At 37.2% G+C, this 26,047-nt stretch overlaps 1 protein-coding gene across 2 annotated transcripts in view; it reads right to left on the bottom strand.

Moving 5' to 3' along the window:
* Window positions 1-992: 992 nt before the first annotated feature.
* Window positions 993-26,047, bottom strand: part of stxbp6 (syntaxin binding protein 6 (amisyn)) — a 46,185-nt gene continuing 21,130 nt past the window's right edge. Inside the window, exons 1-5 of one of the 2 annotated variants that reach the window (XM_052581224.1) lie at window positions 17,473-17,604; window positions 7,919-8,049; window positions 7,663-7,828; window positions 3,450-3,607; window positions 993-2,734 (exon numbers count right to left, since the gene is read on the bottom strand). In XM_052581224.1, coding sequence (XP_052437184.1) covers window positions 2,711-2,734; window positions 3,450-3,607; window positions 7,663-7,828; window positions 7,919-8,049; window positions 17,473-17,551 — 558 coding nt within the window. In that variant the 5' untranslated portion in view covers window positions 17,552-17,604 and the 3' untranslated portion in view covers window positions 993-2,710. Of the gene's footprint in view, window positions 2,735-3,449; window positions 3,608-7,662; window positions 7,829-7,918; window positions 8,050-17,472; window positions 17,605-26,047 lie in introns of those variants that run through there. The other variant, XM_052581223.1, reaches the window with a different exon arrangement.

Here is a 26,047-nt window from a genome sequence, read left to right as displayed (position 1 = left end):
AATACTCAGACCGGCCCGTCTGGCACCAACAACCATGCCTCGCTCAAAATTGCTTAAATCACCTTTCTTTCCCATTCTGACATTCAGCTTGAAGTTCAGGAGATTGTCTTGACCAGGACCACAACCCTAAATGCATTGAAGCTACTGCCATGTGATTGGTTGATTAGATAATTGCATTAATGAGAAATTGAACAGGTGTTCCTAATAATCCTTTAGGTGAGTGTGTATATCTATCTTTGGCAAAGTATTGAATTCCCCCAAGAAGTGTCTCAGGGCTGTGTAACACAAGAATGAGACGCTGCATCCTGGTTTTAGCGCTATGGGAATTCCTCCGGTGTGAGGATCCATCCTCCTCGTTTTTCTCCTCGACTCCAGCCGATGATATGCACCATGTGCTAGATGGCAGGGAGAGCCTGATCTGTGGCCTGGAGAAGCTCTTTTATCACTTTAAGGGATACACCCTCACCCTCATCCAGGGCTGGTAGTCTGCAACACCTCCATGGCATGCAGGAACCCCAAACCTGACCCTACACGGCTTGGAGGGCAAAGCTGGAGTCTTCAAAGACAATGCCACACCAGGGGAGAAATACCAGATAAGAGATAACTGAGAGTCAGAGTTTCTTCAGAGTTTCTTATGCTTACTCAACCCATCTACATTCAGATAATTAGCAGCACCATGGGTAACGATGCAAGCCAAGTACAGCCACTAGCACATTTCCAACACCTGTACGGCGATTGGGCAATAACAGAAGGCTTCATCTGATATACTACAATCCATTCCTGTTTATCCATCGGCCAATCAAGGCAGAGCTTGACTGTGGCCTTGGTTTACAGCCAACCACCTTGTGTTCTCCTGAGAAACCCAAGAAACAGAGAGAAATCATTTATTTTATATCACATAATCCTAAATCTGCCTTCTTGCATCGGAATGAGTGTTTCAAATGTACTTATGAGATACATTCATAGATATGAAGAGAGCAGAGATATGATGATGTCATTTATTACCATTCTTTATTCCATTTAGCACACAGTAGCACAGGCACACTGCATTAAAGCTTAAACAATATCTTAATATTCCCTTTAATAAAAAAGGCTTACAGCTTAGTGACTGAGATAATGCTATTCTACATTCTCAAAAATATGGCCAGATCACTGCAAACAGGGTTTGTTTTTCATCATGAAAGCGTAACATGAAAAACATGAACATCTAGGCCTGGGATGCACATGACAGTTTGATAATTCATCTGTTTTTCTGTGACGATGACGCCAGTCTCTGGCAGTATTCCCCAGCCACGCAGTCAGACATCAGTACATCAGAGCTGCTCTCAACAGCCATAAGACAAACCATATGACTGCTGATGCCACTAGAAATCATGAGTTATATGAAGGAAGGCAGTGTTCTGAATGCAATTTTAAGGCAGGGTTCTATGCACAGATATGATTATGTATATTTAATGGGAATGATTATGAATCATTTGATTATTAAATGCACAACATAAAACAGAGAACTATACAGACTTTGGCCACTTTTTCATTATCTATCTGCAAAAGGGAAAATAACATAGCAAAATACAATAAAGAAGTATAAGCCATATGCTTTTTTTTTTTTATTGGCAGAGGTTTTTTTCTTAAGACAAAACCTGTTTAAAATGTATTAGGCAATTACTTGACCAGATAAAATTGTAAAAATTGTAATACTTCAAATCACCTCAATACATCATTTATGTGTAAAAATTAATGTTACATGTTTCATGTTATTTTAATAGCTGCGTGTATTTTTTTGTAAAGTTTGAGAAGAAAATGAAAAAGAGCAAATTTTTTATGCTCCTCAGAAACCTGCAATATTCCCTAACACAGAAGACCTTGAGTTTATGTTTTGCGTATGTGAGTGCATGTTTCTGCAGTAGTTCAGATCTGTAGTCTGAGCTGTACAGGAAAATAAAGAAAGAAAATCAAACGTTTGGTAGTTGAAGAAGCGCAGAAATCAGTTGGTTTAGAAACGAACACTACACTTGTAGTCTAGTTTAACCATAGCCACGTGATATTTTGTTTGACTGCTGACCGGATCAGCTGTACGTGAACTCACACATCCAGACACAACCCTTCCTGAACTACAGCGTAACACAGCTCAGGGTGTGGATCTGCTTTCCTCGGGGCACTTCTGTGTAGATTTAACACAACATTTAAGATCAACTACATTATTTAAAATGTGGGTCGCTGCACCATTAAAATTAACATCAGAACTTTATTTTTAGTAGTAAAAATAAATCAGCAAAATGCTAAAAAAGCTATTTCTTTTCAAACGCTTTAGATGAATTTTTACAAAAGAAAATAGATATTTCTCTAATAATCTCACTGAAATTATTTCACGATGGCACTTATATCACACGCAATAGGTTTAAACAATCAAGCAAACAGAAAAGAAGGGATATTATATATCAACAGCCATTCAAACCTTGAAACTATTTGAGATCTTTTGTATGAATCTTTTAAAAAGCTAGTTAAGGTCAGTCCGAGTGAGGACACAGGAGTAAGGCTTGGTTTAAGCTTGCAGTGACAAGGGAGGCATGATCTTCTCAAGGCCTCAGCCGTGTTGATACACACTGTCCTTCATATGAGACTTCATGCACGTCCCATGATGCTCTCTGATAGCAGAGGGTGAGCAGGGGTGAGGAATGTGTACCAGATTCTCCAAAAGTGAGGCAAAGGCTTAACACTTGTGCTTCATGGCAAGCTAAAGAGAGAGAGAGAGAGAGAGAGAGAGAGAGAAATGTAAAGATCTAACTGCATATTCTGTTCAAATAGAGAATGAAATATCTCATGAATTGAGAGAAAAAAATACATCATGTTAGATAATCTCCAGTCCCTTGCATGCTCATTTCATTAATATCAAAATATATTTGATAATGCATTAAGGTAAAGAATAAAATACAATTTCATATACTAACGTTCAAAAGTGTTTTATAAAAATCAATAGTAATTATGCATTTAACTGATCAAAGGTTACCGTAAAAAACATGCATAATGTTATTTATTATGTTAATGTTTAAAATATTATTATGGTTTCCACAAAACACTTGAAGCAGCATAACTGTTTCAGAAATGTTTGTTGAGCAGTAAATGATCATATTATTCTGATTTCTGAAGATCATGTGACACTGAAGACTGGAGGAATGATGCTCAAAATACAGCTTTGTCATTAGAAATAAATACAATTGTATTATATATTCACAACAATTATTTCAATTTGAAATAATATTTACAATATTACTATTTTTTAAGTATTTTTTAAATCAAATAACTGCAGAAGAAAGCCCTTCTGAGCAGCGGCTGTGTCTCGTTCATGCAGTCGCCACATGAAGGCAGCACAGCAGCACAGATGTGTTCACCTGAATTAGTTTTAGAAAGTCTGCCGATACTGGTTTAGAGAAAAGTGTGGCACACTTCACCTTGTGTGCAGTGTCGGCAAAATGCTGAGCGCTGTTCTTCATCTGGCCCGTCTTCTCCTCGACGCGCCCCAGTCTCTCGCCGCGCTCGTTCAGCGCCTGACTGGCCTTCTGCACCGCGCTGCTCACGCTGTCTGCTGCCTCGTGCAGGATACTGTTCCCTGCACACACCGGGAGAAACATCAGGAAAACACCTCCACAGAACATTTTAACACACACAACATACTTTATGTAAATGTGTGTACTGAATCTAATGTTATCAGACACTTAAAGTGATAGTTCACCCAGAAATGTCAAATCTGTCATTAATTACTCAAAACCCACAAGACATTCATTCATCTTCAGAACACAAATTAAGATATTTTTGATGGAATCTGAGACTTCTCTGACCCTCCCAAAGACACAGAAACATAGCAAGGAGATGCTGTATATATGCGTCTGAACAGAGGCGTCTATACAGCAATCTGTAACACCACATCAAAGAGTGAATATTGAATGTAACAATATATACAACAGGTAGTTTCCAATAAAGATCCACTCATGCAGTGGTTAAAACCATGCTGTTTTTGTAAAGTACACATGAACCGAAAGACCTGTATCAAAAATTCTTGGTATGAAAATGTTTACCATTACACCCCTACTACAAATGTGAACCACAAAACCACTCATAAATTGAAAGTGATATTTATACATCATCTGAAAGCTGAATAAATAAGCTTTCCATTGATTTATGGTTTGTTAGGAGAGCACAATATTTGGCTGTGATTTGAAAATCTGGAATCTGAGAAAATTGCCTTTAAAGATGTCCAAATGAAGTTCTTAGCAATGCATATTAATAATCAAAAATTAAGTTTTGATATATGCACGATAGAACATTTTCTAAATATCTTAATATCCTAATGAGTATTGTCATAAAAATAAATCTATAATTTTGACCCATACAATGTATGGTTTGCTATTGCTACAAATATACCGCAGAGACTTAAGACTGCTTTTGTGCTGCAGGGAAGTAAATGTATATTCACTTAAGCACTTCCAGGGAAGCATGACAGACTGAGACACAAACCGGTGAAGTTCCACTGACAAAGGTAGTTGCCTCCACTGACAAAATATTAATCTTGAGAGCTTTCAAGAGAGCTACAGCACAATACTGAGCTAAAAATCATGCATACATTAAAATAATTTTCCACCAGAGGATGTGCAAATATGTCCATCATTAGGAAAGCCCATTTGAGCACAACATGTCATTTTTTTTATCCAGCGTCTGTCTATGGAGCTTAATAATGAAACAGATCCAGCGGTGCCGTGGATCCCCACAGTATTCGTCCCACACCTGAGCAGCTTCACCACATTTGTTTTGCACTGGTGTGAGACTTAGACCGGAGTGATCTCCTCGCTTCCATGATCTCATTAACCTTATCTTTAACTAGAGAGTGACCAATGTTGACATCTAAAAATACACCGCTACATGCTCATGCATTATATGTTTTAGGATCATGTGACTGATCATTTAAAGTTTTACATTTAAACTCTGAAATGCTTCATGAACCATTAAAACACATTCAAAAACATTGACTTAAAACAATTTAAACTGAATTTATTTCAGCTAGTAGTCAAGGCAACATTTTTCAATTTTACTTTAAGTTGAAATACTAAAATAACAAAACAACAACAACAAAACAAACGCTAAAACTATTTAATAAAAAAATAAATAATACAAATACATTTTTTGGTCCACCAAAGAGTCTTCCAATGATAATTTCTTAAAATTACTATTTTTGTTTTAGTGTAAAGAACATTTTGACAAACTAAAGATTATTTTCCCACTATAAGGAACCTTATGAGCTAGCTCATGATTAAAACCATTCTGTATCTTTATATGCACCTCATCATGTCTCTTTGAGCTCACAGTATTGTTGTTTGCTCAGCTCCACTGAGTTCTGCCCGGCAACAGAACCATGCATCTGACCCTCAGGAACATCAACTCTGCTTCCCACAATAACACCGTCACCAAGTCAGACTGCCGCTGAAGAATAAAGACGAGCAGCCATGCTATAAGCTGTTATTTATTAAGTGGGAGGAATAAGTGGCAGGGAAGAGAAGGAGGGAGCTTCTTCCCCCAGGACACAGTGAAAATAGCATCAGCACCTTCCTCGACACACCAACACTTTAATTGTAGCATACAAATGTGAACTGTCTGCTCTCAGATTGGTACTGCTGCAATACAGGACAGTCCTGATTAAACACATGTGTGAATGATCTACAGATATAATGCTACATTGATGCCTGCAACTTAAAAATGTTAAGACAAGGTATAGTACAAGCACCCTAATGTATTAAAAGAAATGTCATTGTAAGCTACATGAAATGAGAATCTTTTGCATTTTAAACTGATTTCTGAGTAATTATTTTAAAGTCATATGTCAAGATTATTGTACTGTAGTTGCATAAGCAGGATGCATGGAGAACATTAATATATTGTTACCCCTTTTACATCCAGTAATATGTCAACAAACAGAAAATAATCTGAAAAAAAGTGAGTGTCAGAGTAATTATAGCAAAAGAAAACCCTCCATTAATCATGTCCATGAGTTATAAGCTATAAACATCAAAGACACAATAAAACTTGCTAAAAGTTCTCATGATTAGCAGAACAAAACAGATTTGTGATCCTACAGAAAACACAGTGCAATAGTCATTTAACAGACACTTTTACCCAAAGCGACTTACAAATGAATTTTGTATGTTTGTTTTTTCCTTTTTTGCAGTATGTTACCACATTTTTGGACCTTTGAATAAAGTAAGCAATACAACCATCCAAACAAGAAAACCGAATGCAACATTTTAAAAAGCTGTTGTTTTTTGTTACTACAGCAAAGCAGTGAAATAATGGAACAATAGTTTCAGCAGCCACTATTATTCATTATGAGCCAAATACATACAGTAGACCCTCTATTTGATCGATTAATCGATTGACTGATGGGGATGGAATTCTTTTTAGGTATTACCAATATTTTAATAAAAAAATAATACATAGGGATGCACAATATTATCGTAACAATATCGGTATCGACTGATAATGGCTCTAAATGTAAAAAACGGCATCGGCCCGATATGAAAATAATGTCTTGCCGATAAGAGGAATAAATTAAAGGGATAGTTCACCCCCAAAAAATGTCATTAATAACTCACCCTCATGTCATTCCAAACCTGTGAGACCTCCGCTCATCTTCTGAACACAGTTTAAGATATTTTTTTCTTACCTTTCTGTACATGGACAGTATACCATACACACAGTTTCAATGGAGGAACTGAGAGCTCTCGGACTAAATCTAAAATATCTTAAACTGTGTTCAGAAGATAAACTGAGGTCTCACGGGTTTGAAACAACATGAGGGTTAGTTATCAATGACATAATTTTCATTTTTCGATGAACTAACCCTTTAACTCACATGTGCTCGGGTGTGCTAGCGATTAGATCACATCAGCAGTGTGGCTCATTCTTGAAGCAAAGTTTTGCCCAAATGATGATTAGATTCACAGTTTTGGATCATTGCATTCAAACTGAGAATGCATGCACAGATTGATGCGTTTGGTGTATGAAAGAGTAAACGAACAGTAATAGCACCTGCAGCAGCAGTCTCCCCCCGATCCTAAAGCCCGCTCAGTGAGGAGTTTTAATTCCGTAGTGGGAGCGCTGTTGGCCTACTTCTAATACAATGAAAGCAAAATACACAAACAATATTTACACTGTTTCTGATTAAATCATGAGTTTGTTTGGATTAAAATTTCAGAAGCTATAGCTTACATAACAAAATAAAATAAAATAATTGTATATATACTGATTTATTCATTAATACGTAATATGTTGTGCATGTGCGTAACGTACAAGATTTTCAGAATTTTTACAAACTCTTTCTTTAGACAATTTTCTAATCTTCAATGTACCGCCATTATAAAATAACTTCATTGTTATTCTAACAAATAAGTTATTTTTAAAAAACAAACCCAAATGTAAAATAAATTGCTTATAATTTCTGCACAGGAGATACTTGGGTCTTGTTTCCAAACAAAAGGAAATATATCGGTATCGACTATCGGCCAACATTCGTTGAAAAATATTGGATATCAGCAAAATCCGATATCGTGCATCCCTACCAAAAAAGTAGTGTGAAGTGGAAGAGAGTGCACAGTAAGCTTGAACGGGACGTCTCACCTCCCAGCAGTTTGGAGGAGCAGTTGATGAACTCCGGTTTTCTTTCGGGGATGAACCGCTGACACGTGTGATGCAGGATCTGGACAAACATGCACTTCTCTCCAGCTGAACCCGTAGTCCACTGGTCAAATCCATTCTCAAATATCAAGTCAAACTCTGGGCAATCCTGAACATTTTTGGATGAGGAGAGGCAGTCAAAGATCAATGGCGTCAAACAGAAGACAGCATCTGAAGGAGCAAGAGCTCATGTACTCACTCGGACGGAGTCGATGCCGTTGACCTGCCGCAGCTGACTGATGCTCCACTGTGATCTCCTGACGAAAGACGACGAGCCTTCAAACTGCTTCACCTTCGTGAGGAACACCTGCGCTGGCTTCTTATTGGTCACTGAAACGAGAAGGATAATACGTTTGAATTCTGATCAAAAATTAGGATTACTAATGTTTTGATAGAAGTGTCTTCTGCTCAATAAAATCAGTTAAAAACTGTAACATTGTGAATTATATTTCCATTACTTTGGAAACTTTTCTATCTGAATGTATGTTCAAATACAATTTATTGCTCAAAGCTAAATGATCAAGAAATGTATTACAGTATCAATCTTTTGCTGTTTAAAAGTTTTGTTGACACCATGATATACCATTAAAATTTTAGGGGTAAGTATGATTAATAATAATACTACTACTATTAATACTTTTATTCAGCAAGGATGTATTAAATTGATAAAAGTCTGACTAAATACATCTTGAATATTACTTTTTATTCATCAAAGAAAAAATCCATAAATATAAAACAGTAAAAAAAAAAATAATAATAAGAACCAATTTTTTAAACCGATAACTGAGCAGTAAATCATCATCGTATTATTCTGATTTCTGAAGATCATGTGACACTGAAGACTGGAGGAATGATGCTGAAAATACAGCGGAGCATCACAGAAATACATTACACTTTAACAATATACTCAAATAGAAAACAGTTATTTGAAATTGTAATAATTATTTCACAATATTTACTGTATTTTTCATCAGCATTAGTAAGCATTATATATATATATATATATATATATATATATATATATATATATTATTATTTATTTTTTTTTTACATTAATTTGTTTTATTTATTCTGCACTTTTGGCCGGGAGTCTATATACTGCATACACATTTCAAGCACTACTCGTAGATCTGTATTGCAGTGGTGTGGTGGTCCTGTGATATGAAGCTCTATCAGCCCGTATCAGAGAGCAGTGTTTACACATCCCACCACACCCGGCTCTGCTGGAGCGGGAACATCCGGCACACAGAGCACTGCTTGAGGAATTTCTCATCCTCCACTGTTTGCTCAGGCCTCTGTGTGCAACACTCCCTTCTCCTCCCTCTCACTCCCTCCATCTGTGTGAGGTCTCTGATCCATCGCCTGCTTTCACCTCCAACACTTGTGACCACACTGGACAGGAGTTCAGGGGTGTGTCTGTAGAAATATCTGGATGCACTCAATATCCTGAACAGTCCATTGTGCAAAAATGAAAACATAAAAAAAAATAATAATAATAAAAAAATAATAATACATGCACACACACACACACACAAAGTGTTCTACATGTTATTAAATCAGCTAAAACAAACAAAAACATGCAAGGTACAGTATACACAACATAAATTGCAATATGCACCATATCATGACTCAACTATCACAATTCAACTATTGTAAGTGGCACATCCATAGAAAACAAAGCAACAACAAAAAAACTCTATACACTGACAAAATCAGTCTGTCCAAGTTAATGTCGATACCAACTATTATCAAACTCAAATACATAAATGCAGCAGTGATTCCACAATCACTCTTCATCACAATCACAGTACACTGCTGCATAATGTCCAACAGCTTCTGTAAATATGGTTTCTGAATCCACCTCTACACAGATTTAACATGCGTTTGCATTTGTTTGCACATATTCACAGAGAAAATAAAGTCATTAAGATGAATATATGTGGTATCAACAACATGTATGTTAGACCCTATACCATCTAAGCTCCTAAAAGAGGTGCTTCCAGAAGTCATAGGTCCTCTTCTGACTATTATTAATTCCTCATTTCATTAGGATATGTCCCCAAAACCTTCAAACTGGCTGTTATTAAGCCTGTCATAAAAAAGCCACAACTTGACCCCAGAGAACTTGTTAATTATAGACCAATCTCGAATCTCCCTTTTCTGTCCAAGATACTAGAAAAGGTGGTATCCTCACAATTATATTCCTTCTTAGAGAATAATGGTATATGTGAGGATTTCCAGTCAGGATTTAGACCGTATCATAGTACTGAAACTGCTCTCCTTAGAGTTACAAATGACCTGCTCTTATCATCTGATCGTGGTTGTATCTCTCTATTAGTTTTATTGGATCTTAGTGCTGCGTTTGACACAATTGACCACAACATTCTTTTGCATAGACTTGAACACTTTGTTGGCATCAGTGGAAGTGCATTAGCATGGTTTAAATCGTACTTATATGACCGCCATCAGTTCGTAGCAGTGAATGAAGATGTATCATATCGATCACAAGTGCAGTATGGAGTACCTCAAGGCTCAGTACTAGGGCCGCTACTCTTCTCGCTTTATATGTTACCCTTGGGAGATATCATCAGGAAACATGGTGTTAGTTTTCACTGTTATGCTGATGATACGGAGCTCTATATTTCCTCGCAGCCTGGTGAAACACACCAATTTGAAAAACTAATGGAATGCATAGTCGATATAAAAAATTGGATGACGAGTAATTTCTTACTGCTAAATTCAGAAAAAACAGAGGTGTTAATTATAGGGCCTAAAAACTCTACTTGTAATAACCTAGAACACTGTCTAAGACTTGATGGTTGCTCTGTCAATTCTTCGTCATCAGTTAGGAACCTAGGTGTGCTACTTGATCACAATCTTTCCTTAGAAAGCCACATTTCTAGCATTTGTAAAACTGCATTTTTCCATCTCAAAAATATATCTAAATTACGGCCTATGCTCTCAATGTCAAATGCAGAAATGTTAATCCATGCATTTATGACCTCAAGGTTAGATTATTGTAATGCTTTATTGGGTGCTTGTTCTGCACGCTTAGTAAACAAACTACAGTTAGTCCAAAATGCAGCAGCAAGAGTTCTTACTAGAACCAGGAAGTATGACCATATTAGCCCGGTCCTGTCCACACTGCACTGGCTCCCTATCAAACATCGTATAGATTTTAAAATATTGCTTATCACTTATAAAGCCCTGAATGATTTAGCACCTCAGTATTTGAATGAGCTCCTTTTACATTATACTCCTCTACGTCCGCTACGTTCTCAAAACTCAGGCAATTTGATAATACCTAGAATATCAAAATCAACTGCGGGCGGCAGATCCTTTTCCTATTTGGCGCCTAAACTCTGGAATAACCTACCTAACATTGTTCGGGAGGCAGACACACTCTTGCAGTTTAAATCTAGATTAAAGACCCATCTCTTTAACCTGATTTACACATAACATACTAATATGCTTTTAATATCCAAATCCGTTAAAGGATTTTTAGGCTGCATTAATTAGGTAAACCGGAACCGGAAACACTTCACATAACACCGTACTTGCTACATCATTAGAAGAATGGCATCTACGCTAATATTTGTCTGTTTCTCTCTTGTTCCGAGGTCACCTTGGCCACCAGATCCAGTCTGTGTCCAGATCAGAGGGTCACTGCAGTCACCCGGATCCAGTACGTATCCAGACCAGATGGTGGATCAGCACCTAGAAAGGACCTCTACTGCCCTGAAAGACAGCGGAGACCAGGACAACTAGAGCCCCAGATACAGATCCCCTGTAAAGACCTTGTCTCAGAGGACCACCAGGACAAGACCACAGGAAACAGAAGATTCTTCTGCACAATCTGACTTTGCTGCTGCCTGGAATTGAACTACTGGTTTCGTCTGGTCAGAGGAGAACTGGCCCCCCAACTGAGCCTGGTTTCTCCCAAGGTTTTTTTCTCCATTCTGTCACCGATGGAGTTTCGGTTCCTTGCCGCTGTCGGCTCTGGCTTGCTTAGTTGGGGTCACTTCATCTACAGCGATATCATTGACTTGATTGCAAATTAAAACGGACACTATTTCAACTGAACAGAGATGACATAACTAAATTCAATGATGAACTGCCTTTAACTATCATTTTGCATTATTGGGACACTGTTTTCCAAATGAATGTTGTTCAGTGCTTTGACGCAATGTATTTTGTTTAAAGCACTATATAAATAAAGGTGATTGATTGATGATGACAGACTTTTCTTATTGGGTGAACCTTTGCTTCAAACAGACAGACTGGACAGAAATGGCACCTAATACAGTAGAATGCATCGGCAAAGACAAAACAAGTTAGATTTAATGACCCAAACACCAGCTGATGCTCAGGCTGTGGTGTTTCACTGTTAAAGTGAAATCTTATTGTCAGCGAGTGTACAGAGTTAATGCACACAACCGAGCAGAGTGCCTTTTCTTTTCTCTCTTAGTGAACAGATTATGAACAGCAGAACATCCACTTGAAGCTCAGCAGATGATCTCCGGTTGGCTACTACTAAACACTGTTTTAGGCGCGGAACGAAGATCTGGGAGTGTTTTAGACTCACTCTGAATGCTGGGGCGGCTGGTGACAGGCCTTGTTTTCTGCAGTTATGATGACTGGCTAACCACAGTTACGCTTAAAATACCACATACAGTAAATTCAGTTCACTAGCAGAATATCTGCGTAGCTGGAGATGAAATGTTTAATATCCTCTAAGAAAAAAGTTCACAATCATGTGTGCGTTATAAATCATATTAAGGGCAGAGGTGAAGCGAATGTGGCTTTGGGGTGATGATATAATAAATTAAAACAAACAGATCTAATCCACTAAAACAGAATCAAGCTGAATACACACTATGTGGAGTTTCTTTCAGTTTTGAGTCACTTGATGCCAAAAATAAGGACACTATGAAAGATTGAAAGAATGCAGCATAAAAACTGAACTCATAAACCGGGAGCCTTACATGAAAGCCATACGTATGAAATAAGGTCTGGAAAAGTTTATTGACGCTTTAGATAACCAAACAAAAACTAAAAATATTTTTATTTTATTTATTTATTTCTTGCTGCAATGATAATTTAGAGATTTACAAAATTAAACAATCATTTAAAAGCCTGATTTTTGAGACTCACTGATAAAAAAAACAAAAAAAAACTGATATCTGGATAATCAAGTAAAGCGAAGTTCCTTCAGTCCAGGTGATCATCTGGAAATATTTCTTATAATATCAAAGATACGCTTTCATTTACTTGATAAAATCAGTAAAGAATTATCATTATTTAAATGAAATGTCTCAGTAGAAGTGAAAGTTAATGGCCAAAATATCTTCTTCCATGTTCCTCAGAAGAAAGATGGTCATCCGATGGTCTTCAAAATGAAATTGTTGTGAGTAGATGATGATGTTTTAAAAAGTTTGGTCATGCTAATGCCTCACTGTGTATAACTGTGTACCAGTCCTGTACAGTGCTATAGCTATAGCCGGACTGAGCATGCACTTGCTTTTTCATAACAGGATAAAAAGAAGCACTGGGACCTCAGGTTATTCAGCGAGTGAAAGAAACCACTTTCTGAGGTCAGGAAAGTGAAGATACATGGGTTGTGTGGACTGAGAGAGTCGGCTGCTGCCAGGCATCATTCAGGAACAGACGGCAGAGTCACATTACGCTTGTCTCGACAGAGTTTAATCTTCATTCTGGAGGAGAGCTTATTAGTCACAGATATCTGATCATCAAAGGTGAAGCTAGGTATTATAGAGGTTCACTACTGTTTATTTTATTGAGTTTAAACTGAATGTGACATACAGGATTCTTTCCATTAATCACATCACGAGGGTCTATGTGGTTTACTCCGACAGGAAGGTGAGCTCAAGTTTAGTTCCTCTGCTGCTCTCTGAGGACAGCCTTAAAGCCAGAAACACTTCAGCAGAGAGAGTCGGTTTAGCTAAGCAGTTCTTCGATAGGCTTCAGACGAAGAAATCTTGGACAAGGGACAAATTCAGGAGGATGAGAAGAAAAAAAGCCCAAAAGACAACACTGTGCAGCAGTGAATTATCCTGACATCACTGTTCCTGTGTCCTCCTTGCTTTCCGGGGAAACAAAGCCCTAAAATACTGCCGAGCACACACACACACACAACACTGCTGATCTGATCTGAGCAGGTATTACACATATATACACACGGTTATCAGTCCATGCCATGAAATACATATTGCCATTTTGTTGGAGATAAATGCATCATAAATGCTCAAAGGTCTGAAGTCATTGGTTTTAGTCTCACGCACATTATACATTGAGTCTGAGGTTTTCGTTGTTTTGAGTTCTTTGTTTAGACGATACCATGCTTTTGCAAACAATAAAAAAATGCTGGAAATGTTCAAGCTTCATGGCATTTCACCTTATTATAAAAACCTTAATTGCAGGAACTGAAAATGGTGTTTAGGTTTACCCTCAATATTTCACCCATATTTTGACATTAAAGTACTTGGATTTCATATGCTCTCCACACAAAAATGCAGAGCAAACTAGGACATCTCCTCTTCTGGTTTGCTCATTTGGTCTGATTATCTGAAAAACTGGAGTTTTGTAACTCTATATGGCATACATAAAGACGCGAAATGTTTGAATTTTTATTAATCTGGCAGTTCTGTTATTACTAGCAATCTGATTAATGATCTTTACTGTCCAGCTGCGTGAGGATGTGCAGAAGTGTAATGTTATTCAGAAACTAATATATAACATTAGCTCTGACAAAGATCTGTTTTCTGTCTGTCAGGTCGGTGTGTGTGCAGATATTTGGCACGATAATAACATCATGCCCTGCATTCTAATCATTCCTTTAAATCCACAGGGACCTCCACAGACCGCTGTGTTAACACACTTTCACAGACAACCATTTGTTTCTTAACATGAGTTTGGCTTTTACATCTAATGGTGTGACGGGAGGCAGAGCCTTTGTGCCTGATTCAGAGAGGAACGCAAGAAACCTGAGAACCTCACATCTCCTCCTGCCGCTTCTTCCTCATCTCAGTTCTCTTTTCTTTTTCTATGCATGTTTTTTTTAACCATTTTTGTATTCAATAAAAAAAGATTAATCGTGATTAATCGCATCCAAAATAAAAGTTTTTGTTTACATGTGTGTGTGTGTGTGTGTGTGTGTGTGTATATATATAAATATATGTATATATATAATTTATAATATATAAATATATTTAAAATATAAACAACTTACAGTATTTTTCTTAAATATATACATGCATGTGTGTGTTTTATATATACAGTATTGTTCAAAATAATAGCAGTACAATGTGACTAACCAGAATAATCAAGGTTTTTAGTATATTTTTTATTGCTACGTGGCAAACAAGTTACCAGTAGGTTCAGTAGATTGTCAGAAAACAAACAAGACCCAGCATTCATGATATGCACGCTCTTAAGGCTGTGCAATTGGGCAATTAGTTGAAAGGGGTGTGTTCAAAAAAATAGCAGTGTCTACCTTTGACTGTACAAACTCAAAACTATTTTGTACAAAAAAAAATTTTTCTGGGATTTAGCAATCCTGTGAATCACTAAACTAATATTTAGTTGTATGACCACAGTTTTTTAAAACTGCTTGACATCTGTGTGGCATGGAGTCAACCAACTTGTGGCACCTCTCAGCTGTTATTCCACTCCATGATTCTTTAACAACATTCCACAATTCATTCACATTTCTTGGTTTTGCTTCAGAAACAGCATTTTTGATATCACCCCACAAGTTCTCAATTGGATTAAGGTCTGGAGATTGGGCTGGCCACTCCATAACATTAATTTTGTTGGTTTGGAACCAAGACTTTGCCCGTTTACTAGTGTGTTTTGGGTCATTGTCTTGTTGAAACAACCATTTCAAGGGCATGTCCTCTTCAGCATAGGGCAACATGACCTCTTCAAGTATTTTAACATATGCAAACTGATCCATGATCCCTGGTATGCGATAAATAGGCCCAACACCATAGTAGGAGAAACATGCCCATATCATGATGCTTGCACCTCCATGCTTCACTGTCTTCACTGTGTACTGTGGCTTGAATTCAGAGTTTGGGGGTCGTCTCACAAACTGCCTGTGGCCCTTGGACCCAAAAAGAACAATTTTACTCTCATCAGTCCACAAAATGTTCCTTCATTTCTCTTTAGGCCAGTTGATGTGTTCTTTGGCAAATTGTAACCTCTTCTGCACATGCCTTTTTTTTTAACAGAGGGACTTTGCGGGGGATTCTTGAAAATAGCTTAGCTTCACACAGACGTCTTCTAACTGTCACAGTACTTACAGGTAACTCCAGACTGTCTTTGATCATCCTGGAGGTGATCATTGGCTGAGCCTTTGCCATTCTGGTTATTCTTCTATCCATTTTGATGGTTGTCTTCCGTTTTCTTCCACGTCTCTCTGGTTTTGCTCTCCATTTTAAGGCATTGGAGATCATTTTAGCTGAACAGCCTATCATTTTTTGCACCTCTTTATAGGTTTTCCCCTCTCTAATCAACTTTTTAATCAAAGTACGCTGTTCTTCTGAACAATGTCTTGAACGACCCATTTTCCTCAGCTTTCAAATGCATGTTCAACAAGTGTTGGCTTCATCCTTAAATAGGGGCCACCTGATTCACACCTGTTTCTTCACAAAATTGATGACCTCAGTGATTGAATGCCACACTGCTATTTTTTTGAACACACCCCTTTCAACTAATTCAACTAATTGCCCAATTGCACAGCCTTAAGAGCGTGCATATCATGAATGCTGGGTCTCATTTGTTTTCTGAGAATCTACTGAACCTACTGGTAACTTGTTTGCCACGTAGCAATAAAAAAATATACGAAAAACCTTGATTATTCTGGTTAGTCACATTGTACTGCTATTATTTTGAACAATACTGTATATATATATAAATATACACAGTACACACACATATACTTTTTTTTAGAATGGATGTTATTAATCATTTGATATTTTATTGCACTGATATTTTATTAGTTTTCAATTTTTTTTTTAAATTAATTTAATGATGTTTTTGTTTTACGTGTACGTAGTTTTTAATAATATTTATTTGTTTTATTTTGTTACAATAGTACATCAAGTTAAACTAAACAAAAATGTCAAGTAATTTTTTTTTTTACATTTAAAAAAAAAAAAGGTTTTGGCAACACTCAAAGCTTATAATAGTAGCAACACTTATAATAGTATTTTTATGCATTAATAATGCCTCGTATGAATCACTGTAGTAACAGTTTTAAAACATTAAAATATCTATTCATTGCCAGAGCTTTAGAAAGTATAATGCCTTCAAACATTTCACTTGTTCAGTTTTTATATAGTTTAAGTTTTAATTAACTTTCACAATGACCAAATGAGAACAATATTTCAATTCTACTGAAATATTTTCATGATCAAAAGCCAGCAATCAAAGCAACATATTTTTGATGTGAACTGCATTTAAACAAAGGAGGTTTTTCTTGTACTCCAACAAGCCTTTCCTTGCAAACAAATTGCAAAAATGATGCATAACAAAGCAAAAACATTGCCTTCCATCATCACTCATAAGTAACTCCGCATTGAACTTGAGAGTTATTCTCTAACAACTCAACAATTCATAAAGGACAGATGCATGCTGGAGTCCTTTTATTTCACTAAAAGTGATCAATTCAAATCTTTGTCTGACGAATCAAGCTGACAGTGACTTCACAGTCACACGCAGGTATCTCACCCGGCAGGACCCAAGCAGCGGATGAAGCCTGTGACGTCCTGCAGGAGATCTCAGAGAGAAACGTCTGTCTAAATCCCATCTAACCTTTAGATGTGCTCTGAGTGAACAGCAGGTCTCCAGGAACACAAACCGTCCTGCTGCTCCAGCAGCTGACACTGACTGACTTTACCTTCTATTTGATCTGCACTGGGTCAGTCTGACCATAATGCCACGAAGACAGTGACTTTGCATTGGAGTATTTCAGCAGTTAGGTAGAGTTAGAGGGTCAAATAAAGATGGAAAAGATGTGTTTTAGCCAATTCTTGAAGATGGCTAAGGACTCAGCTGCTCCGATTGTGTTGAGCAGGTTATTCCACCAGGTTCCTCCTACGTTTAATTTAAAAGTCCATGAAAGTGATTTTGTGCCTCTTTGGTGTGACAATATTATGCTGGTCACTTGCAGAATGCAAGCTTCTAGAGGCACATAAGTCTGAAGTAATGAATTTAGGTAAAGGGGTGCTGCCTGTTCTGTTTGAAGCGTGCATCTGAAAGAACTGGTAAAAGCGATCTTCCTCTGTATATCACGGCGACTACTAGCAAAGCGTGTAGACAATGTGTGCATCCGTGTCAGTGTTATTTGACACCCGATGACACACATGATCTTTGCGTCATTTGTTTGGGTGAAGATGTCTTTGAGGAGGCAATCTGCGTGCACTGTGAGCATTCTTTTAATGAAAAAAGCTCCGCTCTCATTCGTCTCTCTTCTGAAAGAAATGTCCCAGGGGCAACTCCCGTGGAAATGGTAGAGTTGGTAATTAGTGCTCGCCATGATTCTGGCCTGCACTCCCCTCAGCATGGCGGCGTGGGTATACTGTTCCCCATAGCACCCCCTAGAGGACGCAGTAGGGAACGAGACACTGCGTCCTCTAGCTCCCTGCCATGCTTTGGACGCAAGCTTCAGACGAAGAAGTGAACAATGTGTTCTCCCGGTGCCTGTTTATAGTGATGCCGGTAGTGACATCAGGGGCTGTCACCGGCCAACAAGTTGGTGTTTTTTCAATGTATGCTTCAGACACGGGTCACGACGAGGTGTTGCCCATAGCGCCTCCTAGAGGACACAGTGTCTTGTTCCCTACTCAGGGAACCATGGTTACATTCGTTATCTGAAACGTTTTGTAGGCAAGCATTAATACCTCGGTTTTATGCAAGCAGCTATTGGAAGCCAGTGCATATTGATAAACAGAGGTGTGACGCGTATTCTTTTTGATCATTAAAAATTAATCTTACTGCCACATTCTGGATTAATTGTAAAGGTTTGATAGAACTGGCTGGAAGACCTGCCCAGAGTCCAGCCTGGACAGAACAAGAGCTTGAACAAGGAGTTGTGCAGCATGTTCCCAAAGAAAGGGCTTGATCTTCTTGATGTTGAATAAAGCAAATCTGCAGGATAGGACAGTTAAGCAATGTGGTCTGAAAAATTTAGCTGATCACCATTCATGACTCCAAGTTTTCTGGCTGTTTTTGAAGGAGTTATGGTTGATGTGCCTAACTGGATGGTATATTGTGATGAAACGATGGGTTTGCTGGACCCACAAGCAGTTCTGTTTTGGTTAGGTAAAGTTGAAGGTGATGGTCCATCATACAGGAAGAATGTCTGTTAGACAAGCTGAGATGCGAACAGCTACCGTCGGATCATCAGGATGGAATGAGAGGTAGAGTTGAGTGTCATCAGCATAGCAGTGGTATGAAAAGCCATGTTTCTGAATGAAAGAAACCAGTGATGCCAAGAAGACAGAGAAGTGGTCCAAGAACTGAGCCCTGAGGCACCCCAGTAGTTAGATGTTCTGCCTTGGACACCTCACCTCTCAAAGATACTTTAAAGGACCTATCTGATAGGTACAACTCAAATCACTGGAGTGCGAATGCTGAGATGCCATTATCCAGTAGGGTTGACCGGAGGATCTGGTGAATAACCGTGTCAAAAGCAGCGCACAGATCAAGCAGAATAAGTATTGAAGATTTGGATTCCACTCTTGCCAGTCTTAGGGCTTCAACAACTGAGAGCAAGGCCGTCTCAGTTGAATGTCCACATCTGAAACCGTCTTTTGCAGTCCAGGAGGTTGTTCTGTGAGAAAGGCTTTCTGTAGTCCTCTAAAAGTGATGGGTTAAGGGTTATTACAATATTATTCAGCAGTATTAGTGTTACAGTAACTACACAAAGATGAGATTAATTGCAATTCATATTTTCAAGGTGACATCATGAAAATCTGACTTTTCCAAGTTTTAAGTGCTATAATCAGGTCCCTGGTGCATCTACCAACCAAGTGTCTGAGAAAACAGGCACGTCTGATTTTGCTCCCTTGGTGACGTGGAAAAGGGATCTCATTATAATATCACCGCCCCTTAATCTGTAAGTTTGTACCCATGGCGCTGTCATTTTGATTTAGCAAGCAACAACGGTGTACCAGCTCTAATACCATGGAGAAGGTTTGAGCAAAATATGCTAATGACTAAATCATCATACTTTCATTTAAAAAATAATGGGCTCCTCACCGTTCTTCCCAAAAAGACCATTAGACAGCTTTAGCTCATCCAGAACGCTGCTGCCAGGATTCTGACTAGAACCAGAAAATCTGAGCATATCACACCAGTCCTCAGGTCCTTACACTGGCTTCCAGTTACATTTAGGATTGATTTTAAAGTACTTTTACTCGTATATAAGTCACTCAATGACAATAGTACCAAAATATATTGCAGATATGCTCACTGAATATAAACCTAACAGAGCACTCAGATCACTAGGATCAAGTCAGTTAGAAATACCAAGGGTTCACACAAAACAAGGGGAGTCCTCCTTTAGTTACTATGCTGCCCGCAGTTGGAATCAGCTTCCAGAAGAGATCAGATGTGCTAAAACACTAGTCACATTTAAATCTAGACTCAAAACCCATCTGTTTAGCTGTGCATTTATTGCAATGCAAATTGCAATGTCTGAACTGATTGCACTGTATTTTATGTAGAATCATTTTCTATCTTTAAACTGTCTTAAATTCTGTTTAATTCTATTCTTAAATAATTTTTGTTTTATTTTTGTGATTATTTTTCTTCATGATTTTTTTTTTTTTAACTTTCTTTTATGTAAAGCACATTGATTTACCATTGTGTACAAAATGTGCTATATAAATAAACTTGCCTTGCCTAATGTTCTGTCTTTGGCTGCACAAACACTGTTTAGAGTCCCAGCCTCAGAGGAGACGAGAGAGCAGTGGATTTATTGATTTATTTACTGTATACTGCTGCTGCCACACAGATCTCAAATCTTCACAGACATAACGCCTGCTGTAACTCATCTGTGTTTTTAACGTAAACTCGTGTGTGAAAGAGAACTCAGTTTAGTACTCACAAGCTGTGACAGCTGTTTTCTGTTCGTGTGCTTCAGATGTGTGCACTCAGAAAACCCTATATCAGAAGTTTAAACTCATATGGTTTAAATTGCATGATTTCAGTGCGATAAACATGATAAACAGATGTTTTCAGCAGGTGTGAGCTGTAATGACTCAGCTCTATTCTGGAAAAGGGGGCGGGGAGCAGCAGCTCATTTGCATTTAAAGACACAGGCCCGAAAGACGGTGTGTTTCTGCTTCCACTCAAAATAGGCATTTTCAAAATGATTTAATAAATGATCTGTGGAGTATTTTGAGCTGAAACTTCATATACACATTCTGGGGACACCAGATACTTCTACTACATAAATGTAAAAAAGGGGCATAATAAGTCTCCTTTAAATTACTTCTAGTCATAATTACTGTACAAGTAATAGAGCTGGCCTTTGTCATTTAGCATGGAGGTGTGAAAAGGCATTGCAGCATATGTCAGCTTCATGGTCCTGGTGGGCAGATGTCTACACTACACTGCTCTTGTGGTGTGTTTGTGTGTGTGTGTGTCCAACTCCCTGTGGACAATTTCATTAGTAAAATTAGCACATACGTCAGTCATGAAGCACAGTCTCTGCTACTTGAATTATGCAGCTCATTCTTGTTTCCTCATAGTTGTGTAATATTTAGCATCAACAAGGAATCAACTTAGATTTTTTTTTTATTTTAGTTACTAAATGCACAAAATAGGTTAACAAAAATTGATAGCCAAGGATAAGGTTAAGAGGATTTCATTATGCTCTATTAAAGGGATAAATATATATATTTTTAAACATTATTAAATAATAAAATTTATGTATATTTATAGAGGTTTGATATATGTTTGTATATGTGGTTGTTACGACCTGAGTTTCTTGTAGTGTGTGTGTACTTTCTCCTCCCTCTTACTCTCTCTGGTGTCTGATAGGCTGCCCACTGATTGGATGTACGATTGCCATTGGTGGTGGAGACAAGGCGTGGACTTTAAAAGGACACTGCCGGCATTCAACATGGAGCTCATTGTTGGTTCGGACATGGTTGGGTTGAGAGCTCCTGGATCCCTTCTCCGGCCGATGAACAAATTTGTCACTTTCGAGTGTAATGTAAAAGCTAGTGATCACGTTCTTTCCTTTTCAACCTTGTGTGTTAAGAACGTGGAGCAAAGGGGTGTCCTGCCGATCTTGTTTGGGTTCTGTTTTGTGTTAGAAAGTTAGGGAATTAAAATGTATTTTACTTTTGTTATTTGAGGTTAGTTATTACCCTTTTCCTTTCTAGATTTGTTTTGTTTGTTATTTTGGCCTTTGGGACACCCTGGAGTGATGCTCTTTGTTTCACTTGTTAATTTTTAATAAATCTAATTACTTATACTGATTAACATACCTGTACCTGGTTGATTATCGACCGGAGTGATTCGTACTTGGGATTCCATCACCACAACCCAGTCTTATTATGCCCTATTTAGAGTTTTTCTACTACCCCTAGGCGCGGGGCGTAATAGTGGTTCAAAGACGAAAAAGTGTTTAAGCATAAAAAGTGTAATACTGCTTTAAACTGTTGTAGTTTGTCCCCCCAAAAATGCAAAAAGTTTTCTGTTTTATTTAATTGCATTTTTGTTTTTGTTTTTCTGAGCAAAAAATAAATATCATACATTTTTGCCTAATTTACAGAAGGCACCCAGTAAAATGTCTTTCCGTGTAACAATCTTGTCAGGCATATTTACAACAAAAATCAATTCATAACATATTAAAAGACTAAATAGACTTACTTTCACCCCAAATACTAATGAGTTGTAATTTTACATTTTTTTTTACATTTGCCACTATCCTAGGTTTTTAATTTAAAACACAATAAAATTTAGTATGCTCCATTATTCTTTTAGATATTTTAAGATGTACACGTCAGAATAAGCATGTTGTTTTAATTTTTGCATAAATATTGTGTTACACTGAATGACAATGTAACATTATTTTTTCTCCGAAAACGTATTTAAATCCTTAAAAGTAGACATTTTACTTACATTTAATGTGCTTTCTATGGACACAAAATCACTTTTGTACATTTCTTTTGATGCGGACATCTTAACGTCTTTGACCCATGTGTATTTTTCCAGTGTAACAGTGAAGAAAAAAATATATATTTAACGCAGAGGCGGAGCTAGGGTTAACTACCTCACTCACAACTGCTGCTACTTCAGTCTCTTTTTTGCTTGAGAAGAATTGCATTTATTTAGACGCATAGGGCCACTTTTACTTTCAGCCTGCACCGGTGAAAACTGTCTTTTGGTGTTAAAATAGTACCATCAGGATTTACTAAAGACACACAGTGATGGATTAGCACTGAAAAGGCATGGACAGTTATTTTTTGCGCCTGACTTTGGTGAATATACATTTTTAGGATTTTCCCTTTCAGTCTTAAACTATTTACAAAAATATATATATTTATAACAATTATTGTTGCTAGGAGGAGGCACCCCAGAGATGAGGATTTTTTTCATATGTATTCATTTATTTAGAAAGCAAGAAGAACACATTGTCAATACATATCGTTTGCCAAGCCATGTTATTTTTAATTTGTTTCAGGAAATAAAAGACGGCTTGGAATCCCCAATCAGAAGTCATGCAATACCAGGTCTATCAAAACTTCTTGCAAACCGTAGACTTTTCAGACGCACATTTCATCTACACTTCAGCGCCAGACACTAGTCAAATGTGTACGGAAAAGCTACAGGTGACGAGGAGCTTCAGTAGAACAACAGTGAATGACTGTCAGATGAGATGATGTCAGGCCATAGGTCAATAAAAACTAATCTTCCTGTCCTGTCTGCCATTATACTGTGCAAGTAGCATGCGTGCTTTAATTGCACACATACATGCAGCGGTGCACTGTAACCTTAATCATTTCATATAAAAGTGTGAATTAAAATACTGTATATTAGCATGTGTGTCAGATCAGCAGCAGCAGCTCTTAAAGTAATATGTGTTAATAAAAGAAAATCAGGAAATCAAAAACTTTTACATCCTTAAGGATTTATCTATATTTAATTTAGAAATTCAGTCATGGGCGGAGATTTTGATTGAACCCCAACGGCTGAAAGATTTTAAAAAATATTTGTTAACTAATAATGCTTTAAACTCAAATGTGATTATGCTCATAATTTAGTTATTTTATTATATTTTAGATTGTTATTTTGGAAATAAATAAATAAAAAAATAAAATCAACCTTACTAATGGCTTCCCCAATCTCATCTGCATAAGAAGTTTTGGCAGATAATAGTAAATTGCTGCTTGCCAGTTGCATTGCATGAATGAACATTTAGCGCTTATATATATATATATATATATATACACAACAACTTGAGAGGAATCTGGACCAAACCAAAATCTAGTCAGATGAAGATGCCAATGCTGATGTCATGCTTGATAACTCCAGACCCGGATAGTCAAGGTGATCCACAAGAAGCTCATTGTAGCAGCTCAGTGTTTTACATTTTTCAGACCAATTGCATCCAAATGTAATTTAATGTACACCGAACAGAAACCTAGGCCTAGATATCAGAATATAAACTGCTTAATTGGCGTTTAACTTGAATCATGTCCAACAGACATCTTTTTTAAAGCGCAGCAAAAACAGACGTTCAGATTTTACAAGTAATTTGGGTGCAGTGTATCTGGTTGTAATGGCATGGCATGGTGGCCATAATCAGAGTAAAACTGTTTAAATGGTGCATGGATTGTGAATTTGTACATTTACTACAGAAATGCTTAAATGTATTTTAAAGATTGACTGACCAAATCGACTCACTTGGTTTGGTCCCCCAACCTTAAACGTCAAGCTACGCCTACGAATTACCGTATTTCGGGACTATAAGTCACATTTTTTTTCATAGTTTGGCTGGTCCTGCGACTTATAGTCAGGTGCGACTTATTTATCAAAATTAATTTGACATGAACCGAGAGAAATGAACCAAGAGAAAACATTACCGTCTACAGCCGTTAGAGGGCGCTCTATGCAGCATAGAGCGCCCTCTCGCGGCTGGGGATGGTAATGTTTTCTCTTGGTTCTTGGTTCTAAATAAATGCGACTTATAGTCCAGTGCGACTTATATATGTTTTATTCCTCATCATGATGCATTTTTGGACTGATGCGACTTAGAGTCCGAAAAATACGGTAAATGTTTGGTAACCAACCTGCTGAAAGGCACACTTAAATTAACATTTATTATAGTGGCGATTTATGTGACAATCATTTAAAGTTAATTTAAATTAGAAGCGGTTATTTTTTAAAAAATTCTAATTATTGTTCAAATTGATAGCTCTCAGTTATACCATATTGATAAATGGCTAGTCAATGACTAAATATCAGGGGAGAAAATAACATTTCAGTAGTATTGTTATCCGTGATAATTGCCTTCAGTCATAAAATATGCCATTAAACAAATATTACAAATATAAACTCTTTATGTTATTTCTACATTAATTTAAAGATAAAATGTGAAATTATTGCAATATAAAAGTATACCTAAATACTTTAATATAAGGTAGGATGTCAGAACAAATGTGCAATTAATTTGTAAAATTTTTAATGGATTGACAGCACCAATTATTTTATATATGTTATGTTATTTTAATTTATTTGGGCCAAAAACAGTCTAAATGAAATGTATCCAGTCAGAAGTCAAGGTATTTTTATTTATAATACAGATAGTTTGAAAGCAGATTCACAGGAAAATGTATCATGTGTCTGTGCTAGACGGTTCATGAATTTATGACTTGAACACTTTTTTTTCTGCTGATGTGCCTTTGAGAGATCCATGTTAACATCTTTTACTCACACACAAACTGCTGGTTTTCTGTCAAGTCTATAGCATTTTTATCTGCTCCATTGTGACACATTCAAACTGTTCAAAACAAACATTATGAAAGACTGTTAGTTATTGGTTCATCGTGACTAAAGGCAGAGAGACTGAGTTGCACTTGCTCGAGAATGACTGGATGTTTCACAGATGCATAGGAAACATTCCACTGAGAAAGATCTGGAGTATTACGTAGGTGTTAAATACAGAACAGTGAAGGTTTAAGTGTGTGCTTCATCTGAGAGCTTTCTTTTGACCAATTATTGTGACATTATAACACCAGATGCATGAGATAATCTCACTATGGTGTCATGATGAAAAGTGTCACAT

Source organism: Carassius gibelio, chromosome B17 (assembly GCF_023724105.1).
Source record: "Carassius gibelio isolate Cgi1373 ecotype wild population from Czech Republic chromosome B17, carGib1.2-hapl.c, whole genome shotgun sequence".
NCBI classification, from domain to species: domain Eukaryota; kingdom Metazoa; phylum Chordata; class Actinopteri; order Cypriniformes; family Cyprinidae; genus Carassius; species Carassius gibelio.
Note: the sequence above shows the minus strand (reverse complement) of the source record. Positions and strands in the feature narration are given on the sequence as shown.